At 46.4% G+C, this 26,809-nt stretch overlaps 1 protein-coding gene across 7 annotated transcripts; it reads right to left on the bottom strand.

Moving 5' to 3' along the window:
• Window positions 1-4,264: 4,264 nt before the first annotated feature.
• Window positions 4,265-26,609, bottom strand: LOC310853001 (shootin-1-like). Of its 7 annotated transcripts, none has more exons than XM_083757133.1 (16): window positions 26,476-26,609; window positions 24,791-24,843; window positions 24,075-24,135; window positions 21,990-22,084; window positions 20,558-20,714; window positions 18,292-18,389; window positions 17,932-18,013; window positions 17,317-17,411; window positions 15,890-16,036; window positions 13,229-13,382; window positions 12,363-12,501; window positions 10,261-10,310; window positions 8,693-8,808; window positions 7,092-7,145; window positions 5,742-6,015; window positions 4,265-4,650 (listed from the first exon to the last, which is right to left on the bottom strand). In XM_083757133.1, the coding sequence occupies exons 1-16, from the start codon at window positions 26,510-26,512 to the stop codon at window positions 4,556-4,558; spliced, it is 1,707 nt and encodes a 568-aa protein (XP_083613259.1). In that variant the 5' UTR covers window positions 26,513-26,609; the 3' UTR covers window positions 4,265-4,555. The 7 variants fall into 7 exon arrangements, with proteins under 7 accessions (XP_083613259.1, XP_083613260.1, XP_083613262.1 ...); XM_083757134.1 differs by having other exon boundaries at window positions 8,693-8,805; XM_083757136.1 differs by lacking the exon at window positions 7,092-7,145.
• Between the last annotated feature and the right edge of the window lie 200 nt (window positions 26,610-26,809).

The following is a 26,809-nucleotide window of genomic DNA, read 5'->3' as shown; positions in this document are numbered from 1 at the left end:
CGCTGAAGTCTGTTCTGTCTGATTTTGCTATTTATTTTGCGTTTCTGTTTTTGTGGCTGGGTGGAACCCAGTTCAGCTACTGATTGATTGATTGATTGATTGATGGATTGATTGTGTGACTGCAGTACATTGTTTATTGCTTTCATTTTATGGCTCAAGGGTCTCGTTAGATAGTAAAATTCATGTTAAATTGCTGCTGTATGGGTTGTTTTTAAAAGTCTGGGACGGATGAATCCATTTTGCATTCCTTTCTATGGGAATCCCAAAGGACAGCCTCTGTGGGAGGGAGATGGGCACCAACGGCCTCTAAAATGGGCCAGCTGGCCAGTATAGCTAGAGATTGGTGCTGAAGCTTTGATCTTCCTCTTCCCTCCCTGTACCTTTGCCCTCTTGTGCTGTGTCTTTCCTTGAGGTTAGAATTGCAGAAGTTGACCGTGCGCAAGCCTTTAAGGCTGGAGAGCAGGAGGCAAACAAACAAAACAAAACAAACAAACAAATAAAGGCAAGTGTGGCTAAAACGATGATTGGCAGAATTCCCCTACCTTGATGCAGCCCATGCAAGAAGGAGGCACTACGAGGGTGTTTCTTTGTTTACAATTGTTTACACCTCTACACAATTGTAAATATGAGAAGAGGTAAAATGTTTTCTAATTTACTCTCGGTTACATGTATTTTCTTCCTTTTGTATATTTGTACTTTTTTAAAAAAATTTCTAATTTGTACTCAATAAAATTATTTTTCTTTTTAAAGGGGGTGTTTCTTTGGAGGGGGTGGAGGTCCCCTATGTTTGCCCCAAAGGATCTATTTTGGGGGTGGGAGGGAGATAAAGCAGAGACACCCTGCCCAATTTCCCAGCGAGGACACAACATGCTCAGCGACTGCTGCCCCCCCTTGCGGCGCGAAATGGTACAGCCCCGCTCCGCCTGCACCCGCTCAGGACCGCACCACCTGCTCTGGCCGAGGGGGGTGGCTGGAGAGAGAGAGAGAGAGAGAGAGAGAGAGGGGGAGACGCGTGTCAGGGGAGGCCGAGACGCGTGTCCCGCCAGAGCGGCGTTCGCCACGCCCCCTCCCGCCTGGCCCCGCCCCCACCCCTCCTGCCCCGCCCCCACCGGCCTTGGGGAAGCGCCGAGGCGGCCGTGCGCTTCCGAGCCGCTCTTGGGCGTCGCCATCCCGCCGGCGGCGGCGCCGTTGCCAGGGCAACCCGCGCAGGCCGGAAGAGGCGCGCTGACGTCGGCGGGGAGGGGCGGGCACAGTTCGGAAGCGCCGCCCCCTGGCGCCCCCGGGAGACGCGGGTTCGAGGCCCCGCCGCGGAAGGAGAGAGACCAGGCGGCCCCTCAAAAATACCCCCAAACTTATTTCCTTTTCTTTATTTGAGATTTTGCAAAAAAAAAACCTTTGCCCCCACCTCCCAAAATTAGTTAATTAATTAAAATTAATTTATAATTAATGAATTGTGGCAACCCAAAATGATAAGAATGGATATCACCCGCCTCCTGAGAATCATGGGGATGGAAGAATGTAATTTGCTACCCTGGTTTGCTGTTTTTCATTCAGCAACTCTTGCATTGCTCTCTCTCTCTGTCTACATGTTATTGTATAAATACATCTATTGTATGTGTGTATTATTATTATTATTATTATTTTTCATATACTGCCCTATGCCCTCAGGTCTCAGGGTGGTTCACAGGATAAAATGAAAATATAAAACCACAAAGTACAGAATCAAAATAAAAACCAACCACCACCCAATAATACACCCCCTTCCCCACATGTAATAAATATATGTGTGTGTGTGTGTGTGTGTGTGTGCTCCACGGCAATCCGGAAGTAACAGAGCGCCGGGTTTCGTTGCTTGCGCATGCGCAGACGCTCAAAATGACGTCACACGCATGCGCAGAAGCGGCAAAAAGCGATGTGCGCGTGCGCAGACGTGCCATTGCTGGTTACGTTTGCTTCTAGATGCGAATGGGGCTCTGGAACGGATCCAGTTCGCACCTAGAGGTACCACTGTACACACACACACACACACAAACACACATTGGACGCTCGGGTTGCGAACATGATCTGTGCAGGAGGCACGTCCGCAACCCGCAGCGCCATGTCTGCGCATGTGCAGGTTGCAATTCGGCACTTCTGCGCATGTGCAAAGCATGACCCATTCCAGTACTTCCGGGTTTTGGCGCATCTGTAACCCGAAAACGCGCGACCTGAAGTGTCTGTAACCCAGGTATGACTGTATATACATGCACATGCATGAATTCATTTGGTTATTTTGCATGCATGGCCTGAGCACCCGCTTATGGGTCCAGGGGGGACATCTCTTTATCCACAGGACCGGAGAGTTGGAAGGGAGACTCCTTTGAGTCTCAGTGTTGCGGGTTCAAGCCCAACATTGGGCCTAAGATTCCTGCCTTGCAAGATGATTGGACTAGAATATACTTTAAAAAATACTTGATAAAAGAATTGTGCAGATATGATGCACACCCAGAGAAACATAAAAGCGTTTAGCGACTGAGACATTTTGCACCACAAACAAGGATAACAAATATCAAAGGTATTTTTTTATATAAAAAATGAATTAGAATGAGCAGACTAACTCCATATACACAATTCATAACTGATAGTAACTTTAAAGGAAGGCATTTATAATTGATGAGTAATCTCAGAATATCCTCAGCCCCTAGGTTCATTCGTAGTTCGTGCCAACTACCAGACAAAAGAGGGGTTAGAACGACAAGAGAAAAGTTAAAAGGCTAGTTTTATAGCATCCTTCCACCCCATTGTGGCCTTTGAAACAATCTATGTACATTTTTCTAAAAAAAATCCAAAAAAAAATCAGGCTTTTTAAAAATTCAAGATTTGCCGATGCTGCAAATACTTTGGAAATAATTTCACCCCTTAGCTACTCGAAAGTCAATCGTTACTGAGAGTCAGTCATTAGACATCAGCAGCATGATGCTGTTCAAATACTCTTCCAAATACGCTTTCAGGGATTTAGTGCAGTTAAAAATAAGAGCCTACTTACTAGTCCGAAAGGAGATCTAGGATTACGTGTCACTGACACGTTTACTTTAGTGGCATTGACCTAGTGCTTCAATCCCAGGATCATAGTAAGACTTGTACAACAGCCTTTGAGAAAATCTTGTCTCTGTGTGGCCCCCCCCCCCCTTTCCTGGCTGGAGGCTCAAATTTGCCCCAGTCTTGAAATCCTGAAGATAAGCAAGGTTGAAATAAATAAATAAAATCAAATTGTCTAGTAGCACCTTAGAGACCAACTAAGTTTGTTCTGGGTATAAGCTTTCGTGTGCATGCACACTTCTTCAGATAACAGAGTGACTAAGGTCTGGGTATAACCTTAAGGCATGCACACAGAAGCTTATACGTAGAGCAAACTTGGTATCTAAAGTGCTACTGGACAATTTTTATTTTTTATTTCTTTATTTTGACTGCGTCAGACCAACACGGCTACCTACCTGAATCTACAAGCAAGGTTATCAGCAACCTTTGCACTATGTGAGGCTGCTATGAGCCGAAAGCTCCACCTGTTGAACTTCTTACAGACCCGTGTCCCAGTTCAGAGCAGCTCCACATGATGCAAAGATCTGAGCACCCCAAAATCAGGCGAGGGAGGAAGACTCCTGGACAAATGAATTCAGGCTCTGCTGCAACGGAACAATTTGCTTTGCGTTTATCTTGTGGTTGTCTTCATCACTTTGCCATTGGCAAGAGGCTGGGGAAATGGCTCCCGGAGATGGGGCGACTTGCAGGCTGTTTCGGGGGGGGGGACCCCGACTCCCTGAGGTGAGCGTGATCATCTTGCTCATCTGAAGGGGTGCTACTCTGAGCAACATATTGTACCTCTATATTGTCCTCTATAATTTCTCTTTGAAAACTAGATAGAGTGTAATTAAATCCTTTCTTATTATCTTCTTTAAATACTTCATTCAATTGAAGGTACAGTGAAACCTTGGGTTGCGAACGTGATCCGTGCGGGAGGCATGTTCGCAACCTGCAGCTTTCGCAACTTGCAGTGCCGCGTCTGCACATGTGCTAGTTGCAATTTAGTGCTTCTGCGCATGCGCGAGCGCCAAACCCCGGAAGTAACCTATTTCAGGCACAACCTGAAAACGCATAACCTGAAGAGTCTGTAACCCGAGGTACCACTGTACTGCAACCAATCATTAACGTTTTCACGAATCTCTTCAAAATCTTTCAGTTTTAATGTCCCTTCCTTTTCTATTAAAATATCTCTATATGTAAACCATTTTCTTTTATTATTATTATTTTTTATTGATATTGCTTCTATTGGCGACAACCACTACAGAGTTTTCTGTTCTCGTTAATCTTTATATCTTTCCCAGACTGTTAGAAATGATCTCCTAATTATATGGTTATCCTTTGTGCACTTTCCCTTTGTCATACCACAAGTACGCATGCCATCCCAATCTATTATCATGTCCTTCAAGGTTTAGCAAATCTGCATTTTCTAATTTAATCCAGTCCCGAATCAAAGCAATACAGGCAGCCTCATAATATAGTTTCAGGCTGCTTCTGCTCATCTGTGGGGCGCTACTCTGAGCTGCGACTGAGTGAGGGCAGGCTCTTCCTCTGAACATGGTGGGATTGTAGCTTCCAGGTTGCCAGGGTCACCTTAGAGAACAAAGAGATGTTGGTCATTGTGAGAGATTAAAAAACCCAGGATCCTTTAAATAAAATGATCTGGACAAAATTGGTGAAATAGTAAAATTTTATTGATACACACTTGCAAAGAGCAAGCAGAGTTTACAGCTTATCTCATGGGTAGGCAAACTAAGGCCTGGGGGCGGGGGCGGATCCGGCCCAATCGCCTTCTCAATCCTGCCTGTGGACTGTCCAGGAATCAGTGTGTTTTTACATGAGTAGAATGTGTCCTTTTATTTAAAATGCATCTCTGGGTTATTTGTGGAGCATAGGGATTTGTTCACCCCCCCCCCAGATATAGTCCTGCCCCCCACAAGGTCTGAGGGACAGCGGACTGGCCCCCTGCCGAAAAAGTTTGCTGACCCCTAGCATATCGCATTTACCTTAATAACATATTATCATTCCACTTCCTATGTTACTCATTGTGCAAATATGGCCAAAAGCTGCCCCCCATATAAATTTATTGATGTATAAGCACTATATTTTTATTGCAAGATTGTCCTAATTACATCCATGTTGACCGCAGGCTGTCTTACTTATCACATGTTAACCATTTGTTCCTAATGTGCTGGATTGAACCCTGTGGAGGCCCCTAGGCAGTCAAAATCTCAGTTGCCCCTTTGCAAATTATCTCCTAATACGTTTCTGTAATTTTCTTGCAAGCTCAAATCCATATCATTTTAATCTGTTGCCGCGTGCCTATAGACCAATACCTATTTGGTAATCTGGCACTGCCAAGTCCCTCAGGCGACTCACAGCATCTTGACACTTTTCACCAACAACTGGCAAAAGTAAGGAGGAGCCAGGGACAGCAATTTTGCCGGGGACCGGGCTCCTTGTTCCTTCCTGGCTGACGAGGGCAGCTGGGGCTCAGCTCTACAGCTGCAAATAAAACATTTTAAATGTGTTGTTAAGTGCATTATACAAATGCAACACTAGAGGGCGATGCTGAGTCATGGGAAATTCGATATATTTTTCAAAACGTTTTTTAAAAAAGTATTTTCACGTTTTTTAAATATGTGTCTAGATTCCACCCCGGTTTCAGCAAGAAACTTGCCCACCTGTTGGACTTTTGCCAAGATCCCCAGAGCTCTTTGTGGAAGGATGTGGGTCTGTAGCAGAGAGCACACCTGCCCTGGCCTCCCAAACTCCAACGGACGTGATGTGTTTTGTGGTCACGACAGGTTGCAGTTGTGGGACTTGGCTCTGCGCTGGGCAGTCAACCATCCGGCGACGTCTCTGCAGGATGGACTCCAGCTGGTTGTCTGTGAGCTTCCTCTGGCTGCCTTGACGTCGGCTTGATCTCCGCACCGGTCTCCTGGTGCCGCTCTGAGCCTGAGAAGGTCGGAATTAATTAAGAAAATGGGCGCAGGATCAAGGAACAACATCAACTCCTGATAGCTGGAACATGGGAAGTTATCCAAAAATGTTTAATTTGGAACTGTTTAATTGGCTCTTTTGATTGTATTGTGATTTGGCATTGTATTAGTGTGACCTCCATTGGATTGCTATTAATGAAAAATTAGGTAAAGGTAAAGGGACCCCTGACCATTAGGTCCAGTTGCGGACGACTCTGGGGTTGTGGCGCTCATCTTGCTTTATTGGCCGAGGGAGCCAGTGTACAGCTTCCGGGTCATGTGGCCAGCAGGACTAAGCCGCTTCTTGCGAACCAGAGCAGCGCACAGAAACGCCGTTTACCTTCCCGCTGGAGCGGTACCTATTTATCTACTTGCACTTTGATGTGCTTTCAAACTGCTAGGTTGGCAGGAGCAGGGACAGAGCAATGTTAGCTCACCCCGTCACGGGGATTCAAATCACTGACCTAGGCTCTGTGGTTTAACCCACAGCGCCACCCGCGTCCCTTATTTAAGAATATATATAGCCCTTATTCTCAACAATAATGGAACTTACAGGAGCAATTACTTCTATTATTTTTTTTATATCCTTATGATTAGGGAATCCTTGAATTAGTAAATACTTGATGAACTGCCTTCTGAGTAGTTGTGCCCACCCTGTGGAACGCCTTCCTGTCAGATGTCAAGGAAATTAACCACTATTTGTATGGTGAAGTTTTTAATGTGTGATGTTTTATAATTTGTTGGAAGCTGCCCAGAGTGACTGGGGGTACAATTATTATTATTATTATTATTATTATTATTATTTGTCCTTCCAGCCTTTGATGCTTTATGGTTTGAATTCTTTGTCTCTGTCTCTCTCCCTTTTCTATGTTTGCTCTTTGTTGTTGTTAATAAATAGCAAATCAATGGCCAAATGTATTTGGTTAATTATTAAATGACCCAAGGCACGCCTCCCGCCAGCATTGCTGTTGTGGTGCTGGACCCCACCCATTATTATTATTATTATTATTATTATTATTATTATTATTATTCACACACAGAGGCAATTCTTACCAGGAGACCCTGCAGCTCCATCGTGGTGCTTCGGCGCTTGCTCACGGCGGCTGCCTGCAGGTGGAGAAGACATGGATGAGGAGCCCGTTAGGAAATAACTTGCTCCCATCTCCTCCTCCAAGGAGAGAGGCAGTGTGGAGTAGCAGTTAGAGCGTCCCTTGAGGACAGGGGAGACCAGGGTTCAGATCTTCACTCCACAAGGAAGCTGATGGAGTGGACTTGGGCCAGCCACTGTCTCCTCTCATACTTAGGTGAGAAACCATATGATTATATGCTGCCTCAGAGTATTTAATTTGATTCAACACATGTAATCATTATTAATATTCATTATTTTCAGTTGTTATCTCTGAGAAATGTAGAAAATAACAGGATATATTTATACGAATTCTTCAAACTTACACGACCCCTTAAGAATTAGGTAAGGAAACAAATGTTGTATAATACTGTCTTATGATTTATGACTGTTTTATAATTTATGATAATTCGGAATTTAAATGTATTTTCATGTAATATTTTATACTTCCAGCTGATGAAGGTGAATACATCGAAACAGGGCCTTGTCCTGGTTTCTGATCCATAATTGACTTCTGACTTCTGCTCAAGGATTGAAACTCAGATCTTCACGTAGATTCTGACTATGGACTAATATGAACTTATCTCTACTCATAAACTCTTATCTTTAATTCTGTAACAAATTATTGTGTTATACATATCCTTATGAGTTTGAGTTTGTAATCTCTGTTTGTGTTTGTAATCCTTGTCAGAGTACATACTTTTGATTGGATTAGTTTTTGTTGTAGTTTTTGTTTTGACTATTGATTTGCAAGTAGGGACCACTCCCACTACTGAAACTTATATTGGTCTCAGTGCTTGGTGTGCTTTTTTTTGGTATATTAATAACAAGAACTCCGACTTATTTAACGCTGTCTCCTCTCAGCCTAGCCTACCTGGCAGGGCTGTTGTGAGGCGAAAGAGGAGAAGAACCACGGGCTGTGGGATGTGATCCATGAGAGGTGGTCAAGTACAACATTCCTTGTAATGTTAGAGAAGACATGCGAGGGAATGTTTGGTCCAGCCATTCGAAACTTCCTGTTCCTCCTGGCTGGAGCATCCTTCCTTTTGCATGTGATAGAAGGTGGGCTTGACCTTACCTGTCCAGGTAACAAAAAGGACGAGTCATGCAGCACACCTCTCTCTTTTTGACCTCCTTTGTTTGACTAGCTTTTAGCTATGAATGCTCTGCTAGCTCTCAACTTGCAGAAGCACTGGGATTATTCCCCCATATGGGGTAGATCCACATGTACATATTTGTAACTAAGTCTGCCTTCAGGAATCCAACTGTGAACTGATGTAAGTAAACTTCTTTTATTGGCTTTGAATAAGATTGTGGAGTCTTTATTCTTTTAAGAGGGATTCAAGGGAACTTACAAGGAACATACAATTCAATCTGAAGACAGATTGAATTGTATAATAGTCAGAGGCTCACACGAAAAACCTGGGATTGCTGCTGCCAATATGGGTAGACAGCATTGAGTTAGATGCGCCAATGACTCTGATTAAGGCAGATTTTTATGTTCTGCGCTCCCACTCTGCTTCTTTACCTTGGAGAAGTCCCCAGTGTCCTTTCTGGCTGGCCTCAGGACCACACCGCTTTTGATCCTGGCCATCATTTCTTCCACCGCTTTCGATTTCACATCATCGGTGCAGGAATTTGCTACTGCCCAGAGGGAAAAGGCATATTTGTAGGGATATTTATTTTTCATGGGGTGAAAGGTAAAAACCCAGCAATTAAGTCTTTTCCCCATCCCAGGGAGCCTGGATGCATCCGAAAGGGCCTCCTTCAAAGGGCCTCCTTCCCCATCACCAGTTTGAGACTTGTACCGCAAGCAGGGGGTGGTGCTGTGGGTTAAACGACAGAGCCTAGGACTTGCCAATTAGAAGGTCAGCGGTTCGAATCCCCGCGATGGGGTGAGCTCCCGTTGCTCGGTCCCTGCTCCTGCCAACCTAGCAGTTCAAAAGCAGGTCAAAGTGCAAGTAGATAAATAGGTACCACTCTGGCGGGAAGGTAAATGGTGTTTCTGTGTGCGGCTCTGGTTTGCCAGAAGCGACTTAGCCATGCTGGCCACATGACCCGGAATCTGTACGCTGGCTCCCTCGGCCAGTAAAGCGAGATGAGCGAAGCAACCCCAGAGTCGGTCACGACTGGACCTAATGGTCAGGGGTCCCTTTACCTTTACCTCAAGCAGGAGGGCTTGGCTTAGAATTTGGGATTGTAGAGTCGGAAGGGACCCTCAAAAGTAATCTAGTCCAACCCCCTGCAATGGGGGAATCACAGCCGTGACAGATGTCTTCTAAAAGTCTGGTAGTTGTTTTTCACTTTGACATCTGGTGGGAGGGCGTTCTACAGGGTGGGCGCCACCACCGAGAAGGCCCTCTGCCTGGTTCCCTGTAACTTGACTTCTCGCAGTGAGGGAACCTCCAGAAGGCCCTCGGCGCTGGATCTCAGTTTCCGGGCAGAACTATGGGGGTGGAGATGCTCCTTCAGGGATACTGGACTGAGGCCGTTTAGGGCTTTAAATATCAGCACAACACTTTGAATTGTGCTCGGAAATGTACTGGGAGCCAGTGTAGGTCTTTCAAGAGCGGTGTCATGTGGTCTTGGCGGCCACTCCTGGTCACCAGTCTAGCTGCCGCATTCTGGATTAGTTGTAGTTTCCGGGTCACCTTCAAAGGTAGCCCCATGTAGAGCGCATTGCAGTAGTCCAAGCGGGAGATAACCAGAGCATGCACCACTCTGGCGAGGCAGTCCGCATGCAGATAGGGTCTCAGCCTGCATACCAGATGGAGCTAGGAGACAGCTGCCCTGGACAAAGAATTGACCTGTGCCTCCATGGACAGCTGTGAGTCCAAAATGACTCCCAGGCTGCGCACCTGGTCTTTCAGGGGTACAGTGACCCCATTCAGGACCAGGGAGTTCTCCACACCCGCCCGCCCCCTGTCCCCCTAAAACAGTACTTCTGTCTTGTCAGGATTCAACCTCAGTCCGTTTCCTTGGTCGCATCCAGACACCTTCTGGCTACGGGGTCACTGCCCTGCAGCTGAGCTCAGCACAGGTAAGTGCTTGAGGGGGACGCATCCCAAAACCTCCCTCCCTCCCTGATCCGCTTACTGCGTTTTGCTTGCTGCCTTCCCTTCCTCTGCCTGAGGGCCATCAGGGGGCTGAAGAGATGGAAGAACGGAAGAAGAAAAGTTAAGACCGGTCCAGGTACATCAGAAGAGCCCTGCAGGATCAGGCCCATAGTCCGTGTCGCCCAGCATCCTGGTCTTACCGTGGCCAATGTGATAGGAATTTTGAGGTCTTAGATATATGTTAAATGTTCATAAGTGTACCAACCAAGCACATACATAGATCAGCACAGGAAGACCGACCTGAAACCATTTTTGATTCCCAAACTGGCCTCAATTAACCTCCCCATTGTCTCTTTCCTCACAAATCTTGTCTTAAGGGCACATTTAAGATATGAATAGGGTGTGAGCCTGACCTGGCCCAGGAACTAAGTATTAATCATTACAAAAGCCTGGCCAGGCTTCCCAGGCAATCCAATCAAGTGACCATTAAACAGGTAACCTGGCAGACAGGAGGTGAACAAGGCACTCAGATTTCTGCTGTAGACCGCCCTTTCTGTGATGTAGGTATGATGTGTCTGGGGGGTGGTCTTGATCTACAGGATGGCAATTTCAAAAGTCTATATAAGGGCTTGCACACCTTGGTTCTGGGTTCCTCCTGCGTGTGAGGGGAGCTCCCTGTTGCAACAGATCAATAAAGATCAGGCTTACTAGCTGCTTTGCTTCTCAGTATTCTCTGGTTGGCCTCTGTTATTTTCTCCTACCAATGGGGAACCCATGTAAGGACTCTATATGGGCTCTTGGATACCCCATAAGGGAAAAGGGCAGACTTTGTTTACAACACCAACCAGGTGCCCACCATGGGAAACCAGAACATGAGCACGTAGTTTCCAGCAACTGGGATTCAGAAGAATCGCTGCTTCCAACTGTGGAATCATAGAATTGCATGATTGGAGAGTTGAAAGGGACACCCAGGGGCCATCTAGTCCAACCCCCATAACAGGTAGAACAATGATGCTGTTGGTCTCTCCACTCCGCCATCTGCTGGCCACCTGCCATGGAGAAGGTTGCCATATTCCCCAAAGTGAAAATCCAGACACAAAGTTGTTGAACTTTTCTTTTGGGGAGTTTTATTTTTGGGGAATATCTCCACCCCCCAAAAAAAAATTCATTTGGGGATTTTCTTTGATTTTTAAAATGATTTTTTAAAGACATCCATGTTTTCCAGGACATTTTGCCAATTCACCAAAAATCCTCCTTTTCTGAGCGATTCCCGGACATGTCCAGGAAAACCCAGACATATGGCAGCCCTAGTCATGGATGCTTAAGCTGAGATTCCTGCCTTGCAGGGGGTTGGACTAGATGACCCTCGGGTCGCCTCATTGTTGAGATGAGCCTGTCCAGACATGCAGAATTTTATCTGTGCTTTAATTGTTTTCAATTAAAGCACAGATCGAAATTCTGCATGTCTGGACAGGCTCATCTCATCAGCCAGGATTGGAATGGAGCCACAGGAAGCTGCGCTGGCAAAAAGACAGTTGAGAAAAGATATATATACAAATAAAGCTGTACTCGATGGATGCGAGGATATATGATGTCCGACATGATTGAGAACCGGAGAACATGACTGAAACGACACGGAGAGGTAGGATTGAGATTTGGAGCTACGCTTCAAGGTCCAGACTATGGGAATCCCCCCAAAATTAATGATTATAATTTGGATGATAATTTGGTCTTTGTTATTTTAGTTTTTTATTTTAATTGGATTAAGATTTGATATATTAATTGGATGTTTTTTATTGGAAAATTACCGGTAATAAAAACAATTTAAGAAAAAAACATTGTTTTCAAGTGTTTAGAACAGTTGCTTTTATCTGTGTTTATTGATAAGCTTATGGTTTCGCTCTCCATTTCAACCGCTTTGATGGTTTTTATTATATTCAAGTAGCATATAAAGTTTATTATTATTATTATTATTAATAATAATAATGATAATAATATTTTTATTTATTTATATCCTGCCCTCCTCAGCCGAAGCCGGGCTCAGAGTGGCTAACAACAGTAAAATGATACAACATTCTAAAATCATTTCAATAATAATAATAATAATAATAATAATAATAATATATGGCAAATGATACTTACTCCACTGGGACATGACATGCTGGAGGGAGAGGAGGAGGAGGGGGAGGGGGAGGAGGAGGAGGAAGAGGAAGGGGAGCCTCAGGACATGTTTTGGGAGACGGGGTCCCAGTCGCCTTCGCCTCTTCTTCCAGGGATTTCACTGCAAGGAGAAAGGCAGGGTCTCAGGCCCCCACAAAGAAGGTGGCCTTTGTTTTGTTTTTCTGCAGGGTGGCAGCCCTTGAAAAGGCTGTGTGTGGCTGTGCATGGCACTGATTGGCCAATCCTTGTGATGTCACCCACCCACCGCAATCCTCGTAACGGTTTTGCACTTTTGCAGCAGTTTGAAGAACTGGAAAGGGAAAATAAAATGGGGTCAACTCCCTCCAGAAAGACACACTGAGAGAGGCTGGCTGCACGGCAGAATGACTCAGTACAGCAATGCAGGGAAAGTGGCTTTGGAAGTTCTTTAAGCAAAATGACATCTTCATCACTTTATTGTACATTGCATTGGTATTCTTTAGGAGCTGATGCTTTATAAATACTCCTTTTAAAAAATGGATGTGACTGTACCTGTTATTTCCTGATACTGAGGTGAGAGTAAAGATTAATGTTATTTTTTTTCTTTATTATTGGAATGGCTTAAACACTTTGTCTATTTTATTTTGTGGAAAATGAGTTTTAAGTAATATGTTGATCTTTTTTGGATCGCGAGGTTCTGAAGTCGTAGAATCACAGAATGACAGAAGAGTAAATTTGGAGGGCACCTCCGAAGGTCATCCAGCCTGACCCCTGCCATGCCATCATTGCAGCGAAAGAATCTCTGACAGGCTGTATCTATACCATAGCCTATCCTGTGTTTCTAATCCATGCAACCGAAAATGCCGTACCTCTCTCTTCCAGAGCCGTGTTCCTCTCCTCTGCTCGGCGAAGCCTCTCCTCCAGGCGGACCTTCTCTTCCTCTGCTGCCGCCAGGGCAGCCAGGTGCCTGTGGAGTTCTTCCGCCTGCGGCCGTCCCAGCAGCTGGGCCTCCAGGTCCTTCACCTGGAGAGCAAGGAGCAACGTGAGCAGACTGGGAGCCCAAAGCCAAGCCCCTTTCCCCAGGACATCAGAGGGATGTGGGCCAGGAAAGAGGCTTTCCTCCTGGCGACACTTGAACTCAGGACTCACTCCCCACCCCCTTTAGGCAAGGTGAGGTAAGCTGAGATGCTGAGAGGGGCAACAGGGATAGAGACCCTCTAAGGATGTTGCCCCATCACCACTTCTGAAAAAGCATTCCTTGCCTTACAGGGGGTTGGACTAGATGACTTTGGGGTTCCCTTCCAACTCTACAATTCTATGATTGTTGGGTTGGGTTTTGCCCAGGCAGCGAAATGTCCTGGGCCAGCTGTGGTTCACCAGATACCTCTGCAGATGGGCAGGAGATTCAGGAAAGACAAGACACAGTCCTTCCTTCAGATGCTGCAGAGTTGGCCTCTGGAACTCCCTGCCACATTCCAGTCTAAACCGATAAGGCTGAGGAAGGGAGTCTGCCTCTCTCAATATTCACATTAAGCTGTAATTTTAAAACATTTCCTGTTCAGTCATTTGATGGCTGAAAGATTCTGTTCCCGGCAACCTTCATATGATTATCTGTGAGGCTGTGTGTCTGTTTTTAAACAGTTTTAGGCAGTGATTCCCCCCCCCCTAAAAACCCCCACACCATTTAGGGGTACTCTCCTTTTGACTCAAGCAAATCACCATTTTGTAGTTCAAATCAGGAAAAATAAATACAGTAAATGGAGCAAAGTACAAAGATTCACAAAATGTTTAGGGGTATGCGTACCCCTGCGTACCACCCCAGAAAAAAGCACTGGTTTTAAGGGTTCTTAAGGGTTTTACACGTTTTAGATTTTCTTAATTGTTTTAAAGAATGTTTTAATTTTAATTATATTTGTGTGGGGTTTTTTTAAAAGTGTAATGGTTTTTAATTGTTTTAATATGTGCAACTATTTTAACGGTTTTTACATATACAACTGATCTATGCACTTTTAAAGATGCATTATGAGATTGCTTTGAGATGTGTTATATTCATATGATTATGATTTCTTAAATTTCTACACCACCCTTCATCCGAGGATCACAGGGTGGTTTGCAATATAAAAACACAAAAATGTACACCATGGTAACCAACGAAAACATTGCCCGCCCCCCAGTTTAAAATGCCATAGATTGCTTAACTAGCCCAAAGCCTGGGAGAAGTGGAATGTTTTTCCTGGAGCCTAAAGATATATGTGCTGGAGGAGACTCTTGAGAGTCCCATGGACTGCAAGAAGATCCAACCTCTCCATTCTGAAGGAAATCAGCCCTGAGTGCTCACTGGAAGGACGGATCCTGAAGCTGAGGCTCCAAGACTTTGGCCACCTCATGAGAAGAGAAGACTCCCTGGAAAAGACCCTGATGTTGGGAAAGATGGAGGGCACAAGGAGAAGGGGACGACAGAGGACGAGATGGTGGGACAGTGTTCTCGAAGCTACCAGCATGAGTTTGACCAAACTGCGGGAGGCAGTGGAAGACAGGAGGGCCTGGCGTGCTCTGGTCCAGGGGGTCACCAAGAGTCGGGCACGACTAAACGACTAAACAACAACAACAACAACAAAGATATATAATGAAGAAGTCAGACGAGCCTTCCTGGGCATTCTTCAAGCCATTACAGGAAGCGATCCATAAATGAGATCAATTAATTCATTAATATTTTTTAATTGCAATGTTTTTGCAGCTCTGGTGTTTGATGTCCTGGGCTTCTTTGCGAAACAGGCAGGCTGGACAGAAAATGAATGGATGCTGGAAATGTAAGGAAAAAGAAGGCACCTTTTATCATATGTGGTGGAAATGTAAGGTAGTAAAAGAATTTTGGGAAATGATATATAATGAGTTGAAAAAAAATGTTTAAAACAACCTTTGTTAAAAAGCCTGAAGCCTTCCTTTTAGGAATTCTAGGTGCCGAAATCCAAAAGGAACAGAAAAGACTATTTATGTATGCAACCACGGCTGCATGGATGTTACTGGCCCAGAGATGGAAAGAAGATCAGGTCCCTACCAGAGAAGAATGGAAGATCAAGTTGATGGACTATGCTGAAATGGCTAAAATGACTGGAAGAATCAGAAATCAGGAAGACCAGAATTTTAATAAGGAATGGGGGAAATTTATAACTTATCTTAAAGAACATTGCAAACAGTTAAAATCGTTAGTAGGATTGGAATAGCACTTGTAGTTTAAGGTTGAATTCTGGACATAATGGAAGAGGTGAAGGATTTGGAGTATCATAAAAGATGCGGAAGGAAAGGATTAATTAATTAATTAATATGACCCACAAAGGGGAGGATGGAAATCCAGGAGATTCCTTGGAATCTCATTTTTATGATTTATGTTTGGTATATCTCTGTAAAAATTTAAACTGGAAAACCAAATGAATAAATTTGTAAACAAAGAAAGTGGATGGATGGATGGATTGAAAGGGCAGGAACCAGTCTCTGCTGAGGTCCTTGGGCAGGTGGAGGCCCAAACCCACCTTAGCCTGGTGCTCTTGCTGGGCTTCTTCCAGTTCCCGGGTCATCTTGGCCACCTCCTCCATGGCTTGGAGAAGCTGGGTCTCTGGCCCAATATTCTGCATCAAGATCATGCTCTGCCGGTTGGCTTCCTTCTGCTTCACCAGCATCTGTGACATGAGAAAAGGGGGTGGGAGTTAAGTGGTTAGAGCAGGAGCTGCAATTTAGAACCAGTCACTTCTAGAGTTGAGCCCTTATCTCAAATAAGCCATGAGGAACATTGAGTGACTGCCGGTCAGCTTCCTGGGGTCCAGAGTAGCAAATCGTAGAATAGGAGTGATGGAAGGGACCCACAAGGGACATCTAGTCCAACCCCCTGTAATGCAAGAATCTCAGCTAAAGTACCCATGGCAGATGGCCACCCAACCTCTGCTTCCAAACCTCCAAGGAAGGAGAGTCTATCACCTTCTGAGGGAGTCCATTCCACTGTTGAACATCTTCCTGATGTTTCACTGGAATCTCCTTCCTTGTAACTTGAAGCCATGGGTTCGAGTCCTACCCTCCAGAGCAGGAGAAAACAAACATGCTCCATCTTCAACGTGACAGCCCTTCAGATATTTGAAGATGGCTCTCCTATCTCCTCTCAGTCTCTTCTTTTCCAGGCTAAACGTACCCAGCTCCTTCAACCATTCCTCAACAGGCTTGGTTTCCAGACCCTTGATCATCTTGGTCTCCCTCCTCTGAACACCTTCCAGCTTGTCAACATCCTTCTTAAATTGTGGTGTCCAGAACTGGACACAGTATTCCAGGTGTGGTTTGACCAAGGCAGAATAGAGTGGTACTATGACTTCCCTTGATCAGGACACTAGCCTTCTATTGATGCAGCCTGGAATAGCACCAGCTTTTTTTGCTGCTGTATCACGTGGTTGGCTCTGTAAGGAGCTCAGCCTACACTCGAGTAGGACCTTGGCAGAGACACATGCCCGACTGGCATGTTCTCTCCTTCCTGGTCAATCGTTCGGGAGCTTCAAAAACTTTCTTCAGCCCGAACATCACAGCGACCAATACCAACCGACACCGGCACACTTAGGGATCCACAGAGTTTGTGCAACTTGCGTGTGACAGACCTCAGCAACTCAGCATTTTGGCTAATCTACTTTATTTACACATAAACACACATGGAACACTGCAACATGCCTTCCTCTCTCTCTAGCATCAGACAGCAAAGAGAAAAAGAACAAAGGACAATAGTCCCACTTCACGGAACACAGCAACACAAACATCCTGTCTCCATCACATCCCACTCTGTGGAGTCAAAACATACACCATCATGTGAAAGACAATAATCCCATGACTGCAATCACGGAGCAGGAATTCTAACAGGCTCATGGTTGCCAGAGGAAAATGAAGCATGGTATTGTGGAGAAATGCTTGCCCCTTGAATTCCTACCTGGCGGGCAAAGGTCTCTGCTTGCTGCCTCAGTTCCTCCTCCAGATCCAGCTGTTGGGACACCTTGCCATACTCCTCAGTGAGTAGCCGGGACACTGGGAGAGTGAGGGCAGAAGAAACATCAATCACCTGCGAATCAAATGAAGGTTGGGGAGGGAAAGGCGTGTGTGTCCCTGGAACGAGCAGAGGCTGAGATGCCCTCTGTGTCGACTCTGCTGCTCCTTCCTAGCTCCCACTTTACTTCGGCTTGAGTGACATTTGCTTGGGTGCAACTTCCTCTATCCTCCCCACAAACAAATGGGAATGAATGCAAGTTCAAAGAGCCAACGTCGTTTAATCTCCCTGCGAAGAGATCAGGATGGAAATGCGTAGCTCATCTGGAAGCTCTGACTCCACAGTTGGGGGCAGTTCTGAATACCAGGAAACCACAGGAGGGGAGAGTAGCTTTCGCACTTGGATCCTGCTCACGGGTTTCCCATAATGGGCATCTGGCTGGCTGCTGCGAGAAGAGGGTGCTGGACCAGGTGGGGAAAAGGAAGTAAATGCCAGCTCAGGAAGGGAGGCAGCTCTGGGTGCAAGAATAGGCTCTTCCTGTGACCTTTCCCCACAACTCACCTCGTTTGACCCTCTTCAAAGCCCTCTGGCGTTCCACCACCAGAGCCTGCAGAGATTGCTTCTCAAACTGCTCTTCTTCCACCTTTGCACAAAGGAGATATTGCTTCTGTTTCATTTCTGTTTCATTTTTATTTATGATTTTCAGTTATATACATTTCAATAGTTCTACAACCATTCTAACATTTCGAAACTTGACTTCGAGTTGACTGGGGGGTCAAAAGAAAGCAACTTAAAACAGCTGCTCTTGAGGCATTTCGTTCCGGATCTGCTAGACAGAGTCAGACAGAGGACGCTGACAGGTGGTTGTCTTGTCCCTGCTAACATAAATCCTGGCTGTGCCCATGGAGTAACCCACAATACCTGTTCCTGGAGCTGCTGGACCCGACCCTGGAGCCCCATCACTTGCACGGCCAGTTCCTTCTTTTCATCCAGCAGCAGGGAAACCTTCGCTTGAAGGTCTGGATAAAAAAGAAGGAGAAAGGGAAAGGTGAATTTGAGGGAAGCTGGCTCCTTAGAGGAGAGACTGTCGCCAATGAAATATACTCGGAGTCGAGAGCGGATTTCATGCTCTTTATTCAGCTCATAGTGGTGAGGAGGAATGGAAGTTCCCCCAGAATGTCTGCTTTATATACATTATTTACACAATGGGCTGCACGTGATTGGCTAATTCCGGGATTCTCCTGTAGGCCAATCTGGTTGCAGATTCATTTCCACCTGGAGTTGGATTGGGTGGCTCCTGTGGACCAATCAGACTGCTGCATTCTGGACCCTATTGTTCTAGGACCAATCAGACTGCTGCCTTTTGGATCCTATTCAACTCAGTACATAACAGCCAACTTAGCAGCCAGACCACAGGACAGACTCTTGGGACTCAGCCATACAGCTGAAAATAAAACATTTTAAGTGCATTATACAAATGTGACACTAGATGGTGATGGTGAGCTTATGGCAAATTCAATATATTTTTCAAAAAGCGTTTTTATATGTGTCTAGAGTCCACCTCGACTTCACCTCCTGGCAGCTGAAAGTTGGAAAAGTCGGGACAGGTAAAAGAAAGTTCTTCTTCACACATTGCATGGTTAAACAGGGGAACTCCCTGACATAGGAGGCAGCAAGGGCCACCAACGTGGATGGCTTTGAAAGTCCAACCCCCTGCAGTGCAGGAATAAACACACACACACAGTTGCATGTGCAGAACAGAAGGCAAGAGGTAGGGGGCACCAAATTTGCTGAAATTTGAAAGACCTGAGTTCTGCCCTGTAGGTGTCAGGAGTTCAGCCTACACTTGAGTAGGACCCTGGCAGAGACACATGCATGACTAACATTTTCTCTCCCTCCTGGTCAATCGTTTGGGAGCTTCAAAAGCTTTCTTCAGCCCGAACACCACAGCAACTGATGCCAACAGATATCGGCACACTTAGGGATCCACAGAGTCTTCGCAGTTCACGTGACAGACCTCAGCATTTTGGCTAATCTACTTTTATTTACATATAAACACACACGGAGCACTGCAATATGGCTCCCTCTCTCTGTAGCATCAGACAGCAAAGAGAAAAAGAACAAAGGACAACAGAACCACTTCACGGAACACAGGAACACAAACATCCTGTCTCCGTCAATTCCCACTCTGTGGAGTCAAAACATACATGGTCATGTGAAAGACAACAGTCCCATGACTGCAATCATGGAGCAGGAATTCTAACAGTAGATCCCCTCCCATCCGGCAATGCTAGAGCAAGTGGGAGGGGAGTGGCAGCAACTATCAGAACCTCGGACAGCACTGCAGGGCTGTTGTGTTGCAGCTGGGCACCGAAGGGGTTGTGAGATCTAGTACAGTGGTACCTCAGGTTACATACGCTTCATGTTACATACGCTTCAGGTTACACACTCTGCTAACCCAGAAATAGTGCTTCAGGTTAAGAACTTTGCTTCAGGATAAGAACAGAAATTGGGCTCCGGCGGCGCGGCAGCAGCAGGAGGCCCCATTAGCTAAAGTGGTGCTTCAGGTTAAGAACAGTTTCAGGTTAAGTACGGACCTCCAGAACAAATTAAGCACTTAACCTGAGGTACCACTGTATACCTGAAGGTCCTGTAAACCTAAAGGAGCGTCTCCACCCCCATCATTCTACCCGGACACTGAGGTCCAGCACCGAGGGCCTTCTGGCGGTTCCCTCACTGCAAGAAGTCAAGTTACAGGGAACCAGGCAGAGAGCCTTCTCGATGGTGGCGCCCGCCCTGTGGAACACCTTCCCACCAGATGTCAAAGAGAACACAACTACCAGACTTTTAGAAGACATCTGAAGGCAGCCCTGTTTAGAAAAGCTTTTAATGTTTAATAGACTATTGCATTCTAATATTCTGTTGGAAGCCTCCCAGAGTGGCTGGGGAAGCCCAGCCAGATGGGCTTGGTAAAAATAATAAATTATTATTATAAATTATTATGAGAGGCATCTCTTGAACGCCGCCTCTCCATCCTTAAGGAAGCTGCCTCTCTCCCTCCAAGGTTGGTCTTCTCCACTGCTGCAGGATCAGTGCATTTTGTACAGTCCCTGCCCAGATCTCTCCCCGCAGCAGCAGCTCCCCTTGGTTGCCTTTGAGCCAGAGGGGAAGTGACAACCCGACTCACCTTTGATTTGTTGCAGGTATTGGCTCACTGGATCCAGGACTTGCTCAGTGGGGATCTCCTCCTCGTTGCCCGGGTCGATGAGGTCCGCCGGGAGGTGGGTGAGCATGGGCAGCAAAGCCGCGCTGATGCGCTTCAGCTTCTTGTTCTCTCTGCTCACCTGCAGGAGTCGAGATGCAATGGCAAAGGTAAGCCCAGGATGATCTTGGAAGCCGTGGTGGAAGGGTGGCTCAGAGACTGGGCTGCAAACCGAGGTGTCTTGCGGGACAGATAAAAGGAAGAGTTCAACTATGGAACTCAATCCTGCAGGAGACACAGGGCCAGATTTAGGTTTGATGAGGCCCTCAGCTACTGAAGGTAATGGGACCCTTTCTATGTCCAGCTGTGCTTTGTCAACAACAAATTGTCTCTGCTTTTTGTGTTGAATATATGCTATATGGGCTGGATGAATCCCAAGCTAGAATTACCATAAGATTGCCGGAAGAAATATTAACAACCTCAGATATGCAGATGACACAACCTTGATGGCAGAAAGTGAGGAGGAATTAAAGAACCTTTTAATGAGGGTGAAAGAGGAGAGCGCAAAATATGGTCTGAAGTTCAACATCAAAAAAACGAAGATCATGGCCACTGGTCCCATCACCTCCTGGCAAATAGAAGGGGAAGAAATGGAGGCAGTGAGAGATTTTACTTTCTTGGGCTCCATGATCACTGCAGATGGTGACGGCAGTCATGAAATTAAAAGACGCCTGCTCCTTGGGAGAAAAGCGATGGCAAACCTAGACAGCATCTTAAAAAGCAGAGACATCACCTTGCCAACAAAGGTCTGTATAGTTAAAACTATGGTTTTCCCAATAGTGATGTATGGAAGTGAGAGCTGGACCATAAAGAAGGTTGATCGCCAAAGAATTGATGCTTTTGAATTCTGGTGCTGGAGGAGACTCTGGAGAGTCCCATGGACTGCAAGAAGATCAAACCTCTCCATTCTGAAGGAAATCAGCCCTGAGTGCTCACTGGAAGGACAGATCCTGAAGCTGAGGCTCCAAGACTGTGGCTTCCTCATGAGAAGACTCCCTGGAAAAGACCCTGATATTGGGAAAGATGGAGGGCGCAAAGAGAAGAGGATGACAGAGGACGAGATGGTTGGATAGTGTTTTCGAGGTTACCAGCATGAGTTTGACCAAACTGCGGGAGGCAGTGGAAGACAGGAGTGCCTGTCGTGCTCTGGTCCAGGGGGTCACGAAGAGGAGGACACGACTAAACGACTAAACAACAACAACAACAACAACAACAACAAAATAGGTATCTAAAGCCATTTGCTGTATGTGAGATTGGAGCAGGGATTCTTTGCATGCAAAACAAGGGCTAGACTCCTGAGTTACAGCTGTTCCCCAGGTTAGATGCCTTGCCATGTCCACCAGCTCGCCTGTCTCACCTGGGCTGCGTAGGCTTCTGCCTGCTCTCGGCACGACTTCTCGATTTCATACTCTGCTTCCAGGGTGGACAGCTCAGCGAGCAAAGCCTGTGAAGCTGGGAATGAAAGGAGGGGAAAGGCTGAAGATCATCTCTAGAGCTGTTTCCCCAGACTTTCCCCACTTGGTGACATAAATTGATCCTCAATGCCCCTGAGCCTACCCTGGAAAAAGCATCCTTCAGAATGGCAGTTTGTACGACCCACTAAGGAAGATAACTGAAGTGTAGGTGGGTTCCCACCAGGCAAGAACCATTATTGAACTACATAACTGGGAAGCGGGCAAAGCAACTGCTTATATACATTCCTGAAAGCCTGGGCCGCTCCCACTCCCAACGTGATTGGCTGTCTAAACTTCCAAGCTGCGAATCACGACTCAGAGTTCAAGGGCCAATGGCAGAGGCCCAAATCCGGAAATGTTCTGTGATTGGACATCATGTATTGATAATCAGAACACAGGAGCTCAGAATCCTTAGTGGAGACTCAAGCTCAGGCCAACACAGGCCATTGAATACATAACAATAATAATACACAATCAAATTCAAAACAGAAACCATTAATTGCACATTTATTTAAACTATTCAGGTGTTGTGAACCACCCTGAGATCTGCGGATGAAAGGCGGTATACAAATTCAATTAACAACAACAACAACCAAGCAAACAAATAAACCATATTAATTTACACATTAAAACTATTCTGTTTAATCCATTGGATAAAACTGGTGAACTTGATCCAATGATACCAGCTTTCCAAAGTTTGATAGTCTTGCCTCTTATTGCCCCACTAATAATAATAAAAATAAAAATAAAATAATTTTATTTATACCCCACTCTCCCCGGCCAGAGCTGGGCTCAGGGCGGCTAACACCAGTAAAATTACAGTAAAAGCATACCAGTAACGGGGGGGGGGGGGGCAATTTAAAACACCGGTTAAAATGCAATTTAAAATGCAGCCTCATTTTAAAAGTAGCCCATAGATCAAAACCATAAGGGGAGGGAAACATAAGGGTCAGACGGAGTCCAAACCAAAGGCCAGGCGGAACAGCTCTGTCTTGCAGGCCCTGCGGGACTTGACATCTTTCCGCAGGGAAAGACGTCAAGTCCCACAGGGCCCTAGTCTCTTGTGACCGAGCGTTCCACCAAATCGGGGCCAGTACTGAAAAGGCCCTGGTCCTAGTTGAGAGCAATTTAACCACCTTGCGACCTGGGACCTCCAAAATGTTGTCATGAGTCATGTTGTTGTGAGTCCCAGGCTGCATAGGGAATCCTATGCCCACTGTCCACTGCCAACAACGGAAGTGTCCTGAGCACATCCACAAATCCCATATGCCTGGGACTTGGTTCTGCACCCGGTTCCCAAAACGCCCGATCAGAGTCCTGTGAGATGCCCACAAGCCGGACACGGGTGCAATCGCCCCCTCTCATCCCCGAGGTTCACCACTGTGAATAGTTGGGAGCGGGAAATGCAGGACACAGCTAGGCGCCCCCCCCAATCTCCGAGCAGCGAGAGGCTCCAGGCCAGGGGTCAGCAAACTTACCGCACCTTGGGCTGGTGTCTCCAGTGCTGATCACGCGGCGGGCCGGAGGGCCTGGGAGCGCGTGCCCATACGCGTGCACACACGCTATTTCCGGCATGCTTTTGGGTCGGAGGAGCACCGGAAATAGCTTGTGTGCATGTGCACGGGCCTCCTCTGACCCGGATGTGCACCAGAAATAACACTTGCGAATGCGCAAATAATGCTTGTGCATGTGCACAAGTTATTTCCGGTGCTCCTCCGACTCAGAAGTAGGCAGCTGCACTGTGCAGCGCCGGTAAGAGCGGGCGGCAGGGGTTGCCGCGGGCAGGATAAACAAGTCCCTCGGGCCTTATCCTGCCCACGGGCCTTAGTTTGGGGTCCCCTGCTCCGAGCGTTCAGCAGGTTTTGTTTCCTTGGAATGAGAATCAGCAGAGACTGTGGCATCTTCGGGATTTAGAGTTTGATTTCTACATCTATGCAATCTGAGCATAAGGGGCTCGGAGCATTAACACCCCAACAGATCATGCTTACCATACTCAAATTCGGCTAGCTTTTTCTTGGCTTCATCCCTTTCCTGACAAGCAGCCGCTTCCTGGAAGATGGAAGGGAACAAATGTTTCTGGGTCACTGATGTTTCCGATTCCAATCCTGCCAGCAGAGTTGCTTTTGCTAAGCAATCATTCCCACCACCTCCATCCTCAGCACATCTGCTCATGCAGACTTCAAAATTGTTGTCCCCCCCCCTGAATTTAGAATAATAGAATTCTGCAAGGGACCCCTAAAGGTCATCCAGTCCAACCCCCTGCAATGAAGGAATCACAACTAAAGCAACCCTGACAGAGGGTCGCCCAACCTCGGCTTAAAAACCTCCAAGGAAGGAGGTGGTCTATTCCATTGTTGGACAGCTCTTACTGTCAAAAAGTTCTCCTTTCTAATCATCTGAATGCACGGGTTCAAGTGCTGCCCTCTGAAGCAAAACAGTGGGAGTGATTAGAAAGCCACAGTGAATGGTTGTGAGAACAGGACTTTCTTTGAGTCACGATTTGCTGGGGCTTCACTCCAGAACCAGACCCTGACACCTATTTCCCATTCTTTCCCCATGAGGACCAGAAGCTTATTTTTTTATTTTCAAAAAAAACCTTTTGTGTGCTTTTTATTGTATGGTTTTAAGTTTTCATGCTTGAAACTGTATCAAATATACAAATATTTTAAAAATGAATTTTAAAAAAATGAAAGGACCCACATACCTCGGCGTCTTCATCTTTCTCCGAATCGGAGTCACTGTCAGATTCCAAAATGGCTGCAAAAGAAGAGAAAGAGAACGTCGCCACGAAATGCCCAGGGGCAGCACTGAGGCTCTGCTAGACTCCCCCAACCTGGCACCCTCCAGATGTTCTGGACTACAACTCCCATCAGCCCATCAATCCATCTGTCCTTGATCGTCATATCGCTAGTTAGAAATCTCCTTCTGAAACATTCAGTTCTTGCAGCTCTCTCCCTCTCCACGTTGTCCTCACAACAACCCTGTGAGGGAGGTCACCGGCCCAAAGTCATACAGTGGATTTCCTTCAGTTGCGATGCTTAAGACCACATAAACACTTGGGGCCAAGTGGCGTCCGATGAAGGGACCCTTCAAAGTGGAGTCCGCAGGTGGATAAATTGCTCGGGCTCCTACAGAGGCATTCCCCCACCTTAGCTTTGCACATGTGTGGAAATTAAGTCTTGCAACAAGCAGAATTGTAACCAGGCCTTCCTTATTGCACAAAGCAAAAGGCAACATCCCAGACAGGGAGTGAGCGAGACCAAGGCCACGGGTTCATTTATTGGTGCCTGCAAATTCCTTCACACATCTTCACGGCCATCTCGACTTTATACCTTTACAACCTCCTTTCGGCAACATTATTTTCATTCTTTCCTTCACTGCCTTAGCATCTTAGGTTATCCATCAAGGCACAAATCATAACTTGCCCACTGCAGTTAGGGCTACCATACACCTGGAATTTCCCAGACACAGATGGGATTCGACCCTTGTAAACATTGCCCAGGCGGAAATAGCTTAGATGCCTGGGAAAATAGCTCAAAACTTCTTCTCTTTTTTTGAGATTTTGCAGAATAAACTCAACAACTCTGCCAACGGCCTCTGCCCAGTAGACCTGATGGAGCGTCTCCACCCCCATTGTTCTGCCCGGACACTGAGGTCCAGCACCGAGGGCCTTCTGGAGGTTCCCTCACTGTGAGAAGCCAAGTTACAGGGAACCAGGCAGAGGGCCTTCTCGGTGGTGGCACCTGCCCTGTGGAAAGCCCTCCCATCAGATGTCAAGGAAATAGACAACTGTCTGACTAGAAGACATCTGAAGGCAGCCCTGTATAGGGAAGCTTTTAAGGTTTAATGTTTTACTATGTTTTTATATATGCTGGAAGCTGCCCAGAGTGGCTGGGGAAACGCAGTCAGATGGGTGGGGTATAACAACAACAACAACAACGATGATTATTTTATTTTATGTGTCTGGATTGTCACATGAAATATGGCAACCCTAAGAACTTTGAGGCCGCGGGAGGATTTGAATCCGTGTCTGCCAGGACCCAGCCTGACACTCTAACCCAGGGGTCAGCAACCTTTTTCAGCTGTGGGCCAGTCCACTGTCCCTCAGACCTTGTGGGGGGGCTGGACTATATTTTGAAAAAAAAATATGAACGAATTCCTATGCCCCCAAATAACCCAGAGATGCATTTAAAATAAAAGGACACATTCTACTCATGTAAAAACACGCTGATTCCCAGACCATCCGCAGGCAGGATTGAGAAGGCAATTGGGCTGCATCTGGCCCACAGGCCTTAGGTTGCCTACCCCTGCTCTAACCACTATGCCACAGCATTTTCCGTGCTTCCCCTCTCAACCTGCTTTTGGGGCAGGCAGATTTCCCATCCTTACCTGCCAGCTGGCTGAGATCCTCCACCACAGGCTCCATTCAGGTCCGGACTGTCTGTGCTCAGCCAAGATCTGCCCAGCCTGCTCTGCCGCTTCTCTCCACAGTTGCATGAAAGGGATGAGGCTTCCCCAGAGAATTGAGAAGTGAAACCTCTCCTCCTCCTCCTCCTCCAGCATGAGACGAGTCACAAGAAGCCACAGGGCTTTTTATTTTTATTTTAAATCTGCTAGGTTTTTCTTTTTACTGACCTGGTAATTGCATTTGCAACAGCAGCCGGGAGCTCTCTTTTGCAGAAGCTAGCAAGAGGCCAACAGATTTCAGCGCTCATCAAAACTC

This window comes from Podarcis gaigeae, assembly GCF_964106915.1.
Source record: "Podarcis gaigeae genome assembly, chromosome: 9".
NCBI classification, from domain to species: domain Eukaryota; kingdom Metazoa; phylum Chordata; class Lepidosauria; order Squamata; family Lacertidae; genus Podarcis; species Podarcis gaigeae.
Note: the sequence above shows the minus strand (reverse complement) of the source record. Positions and strands in the feature narration are given on the sequence as shown.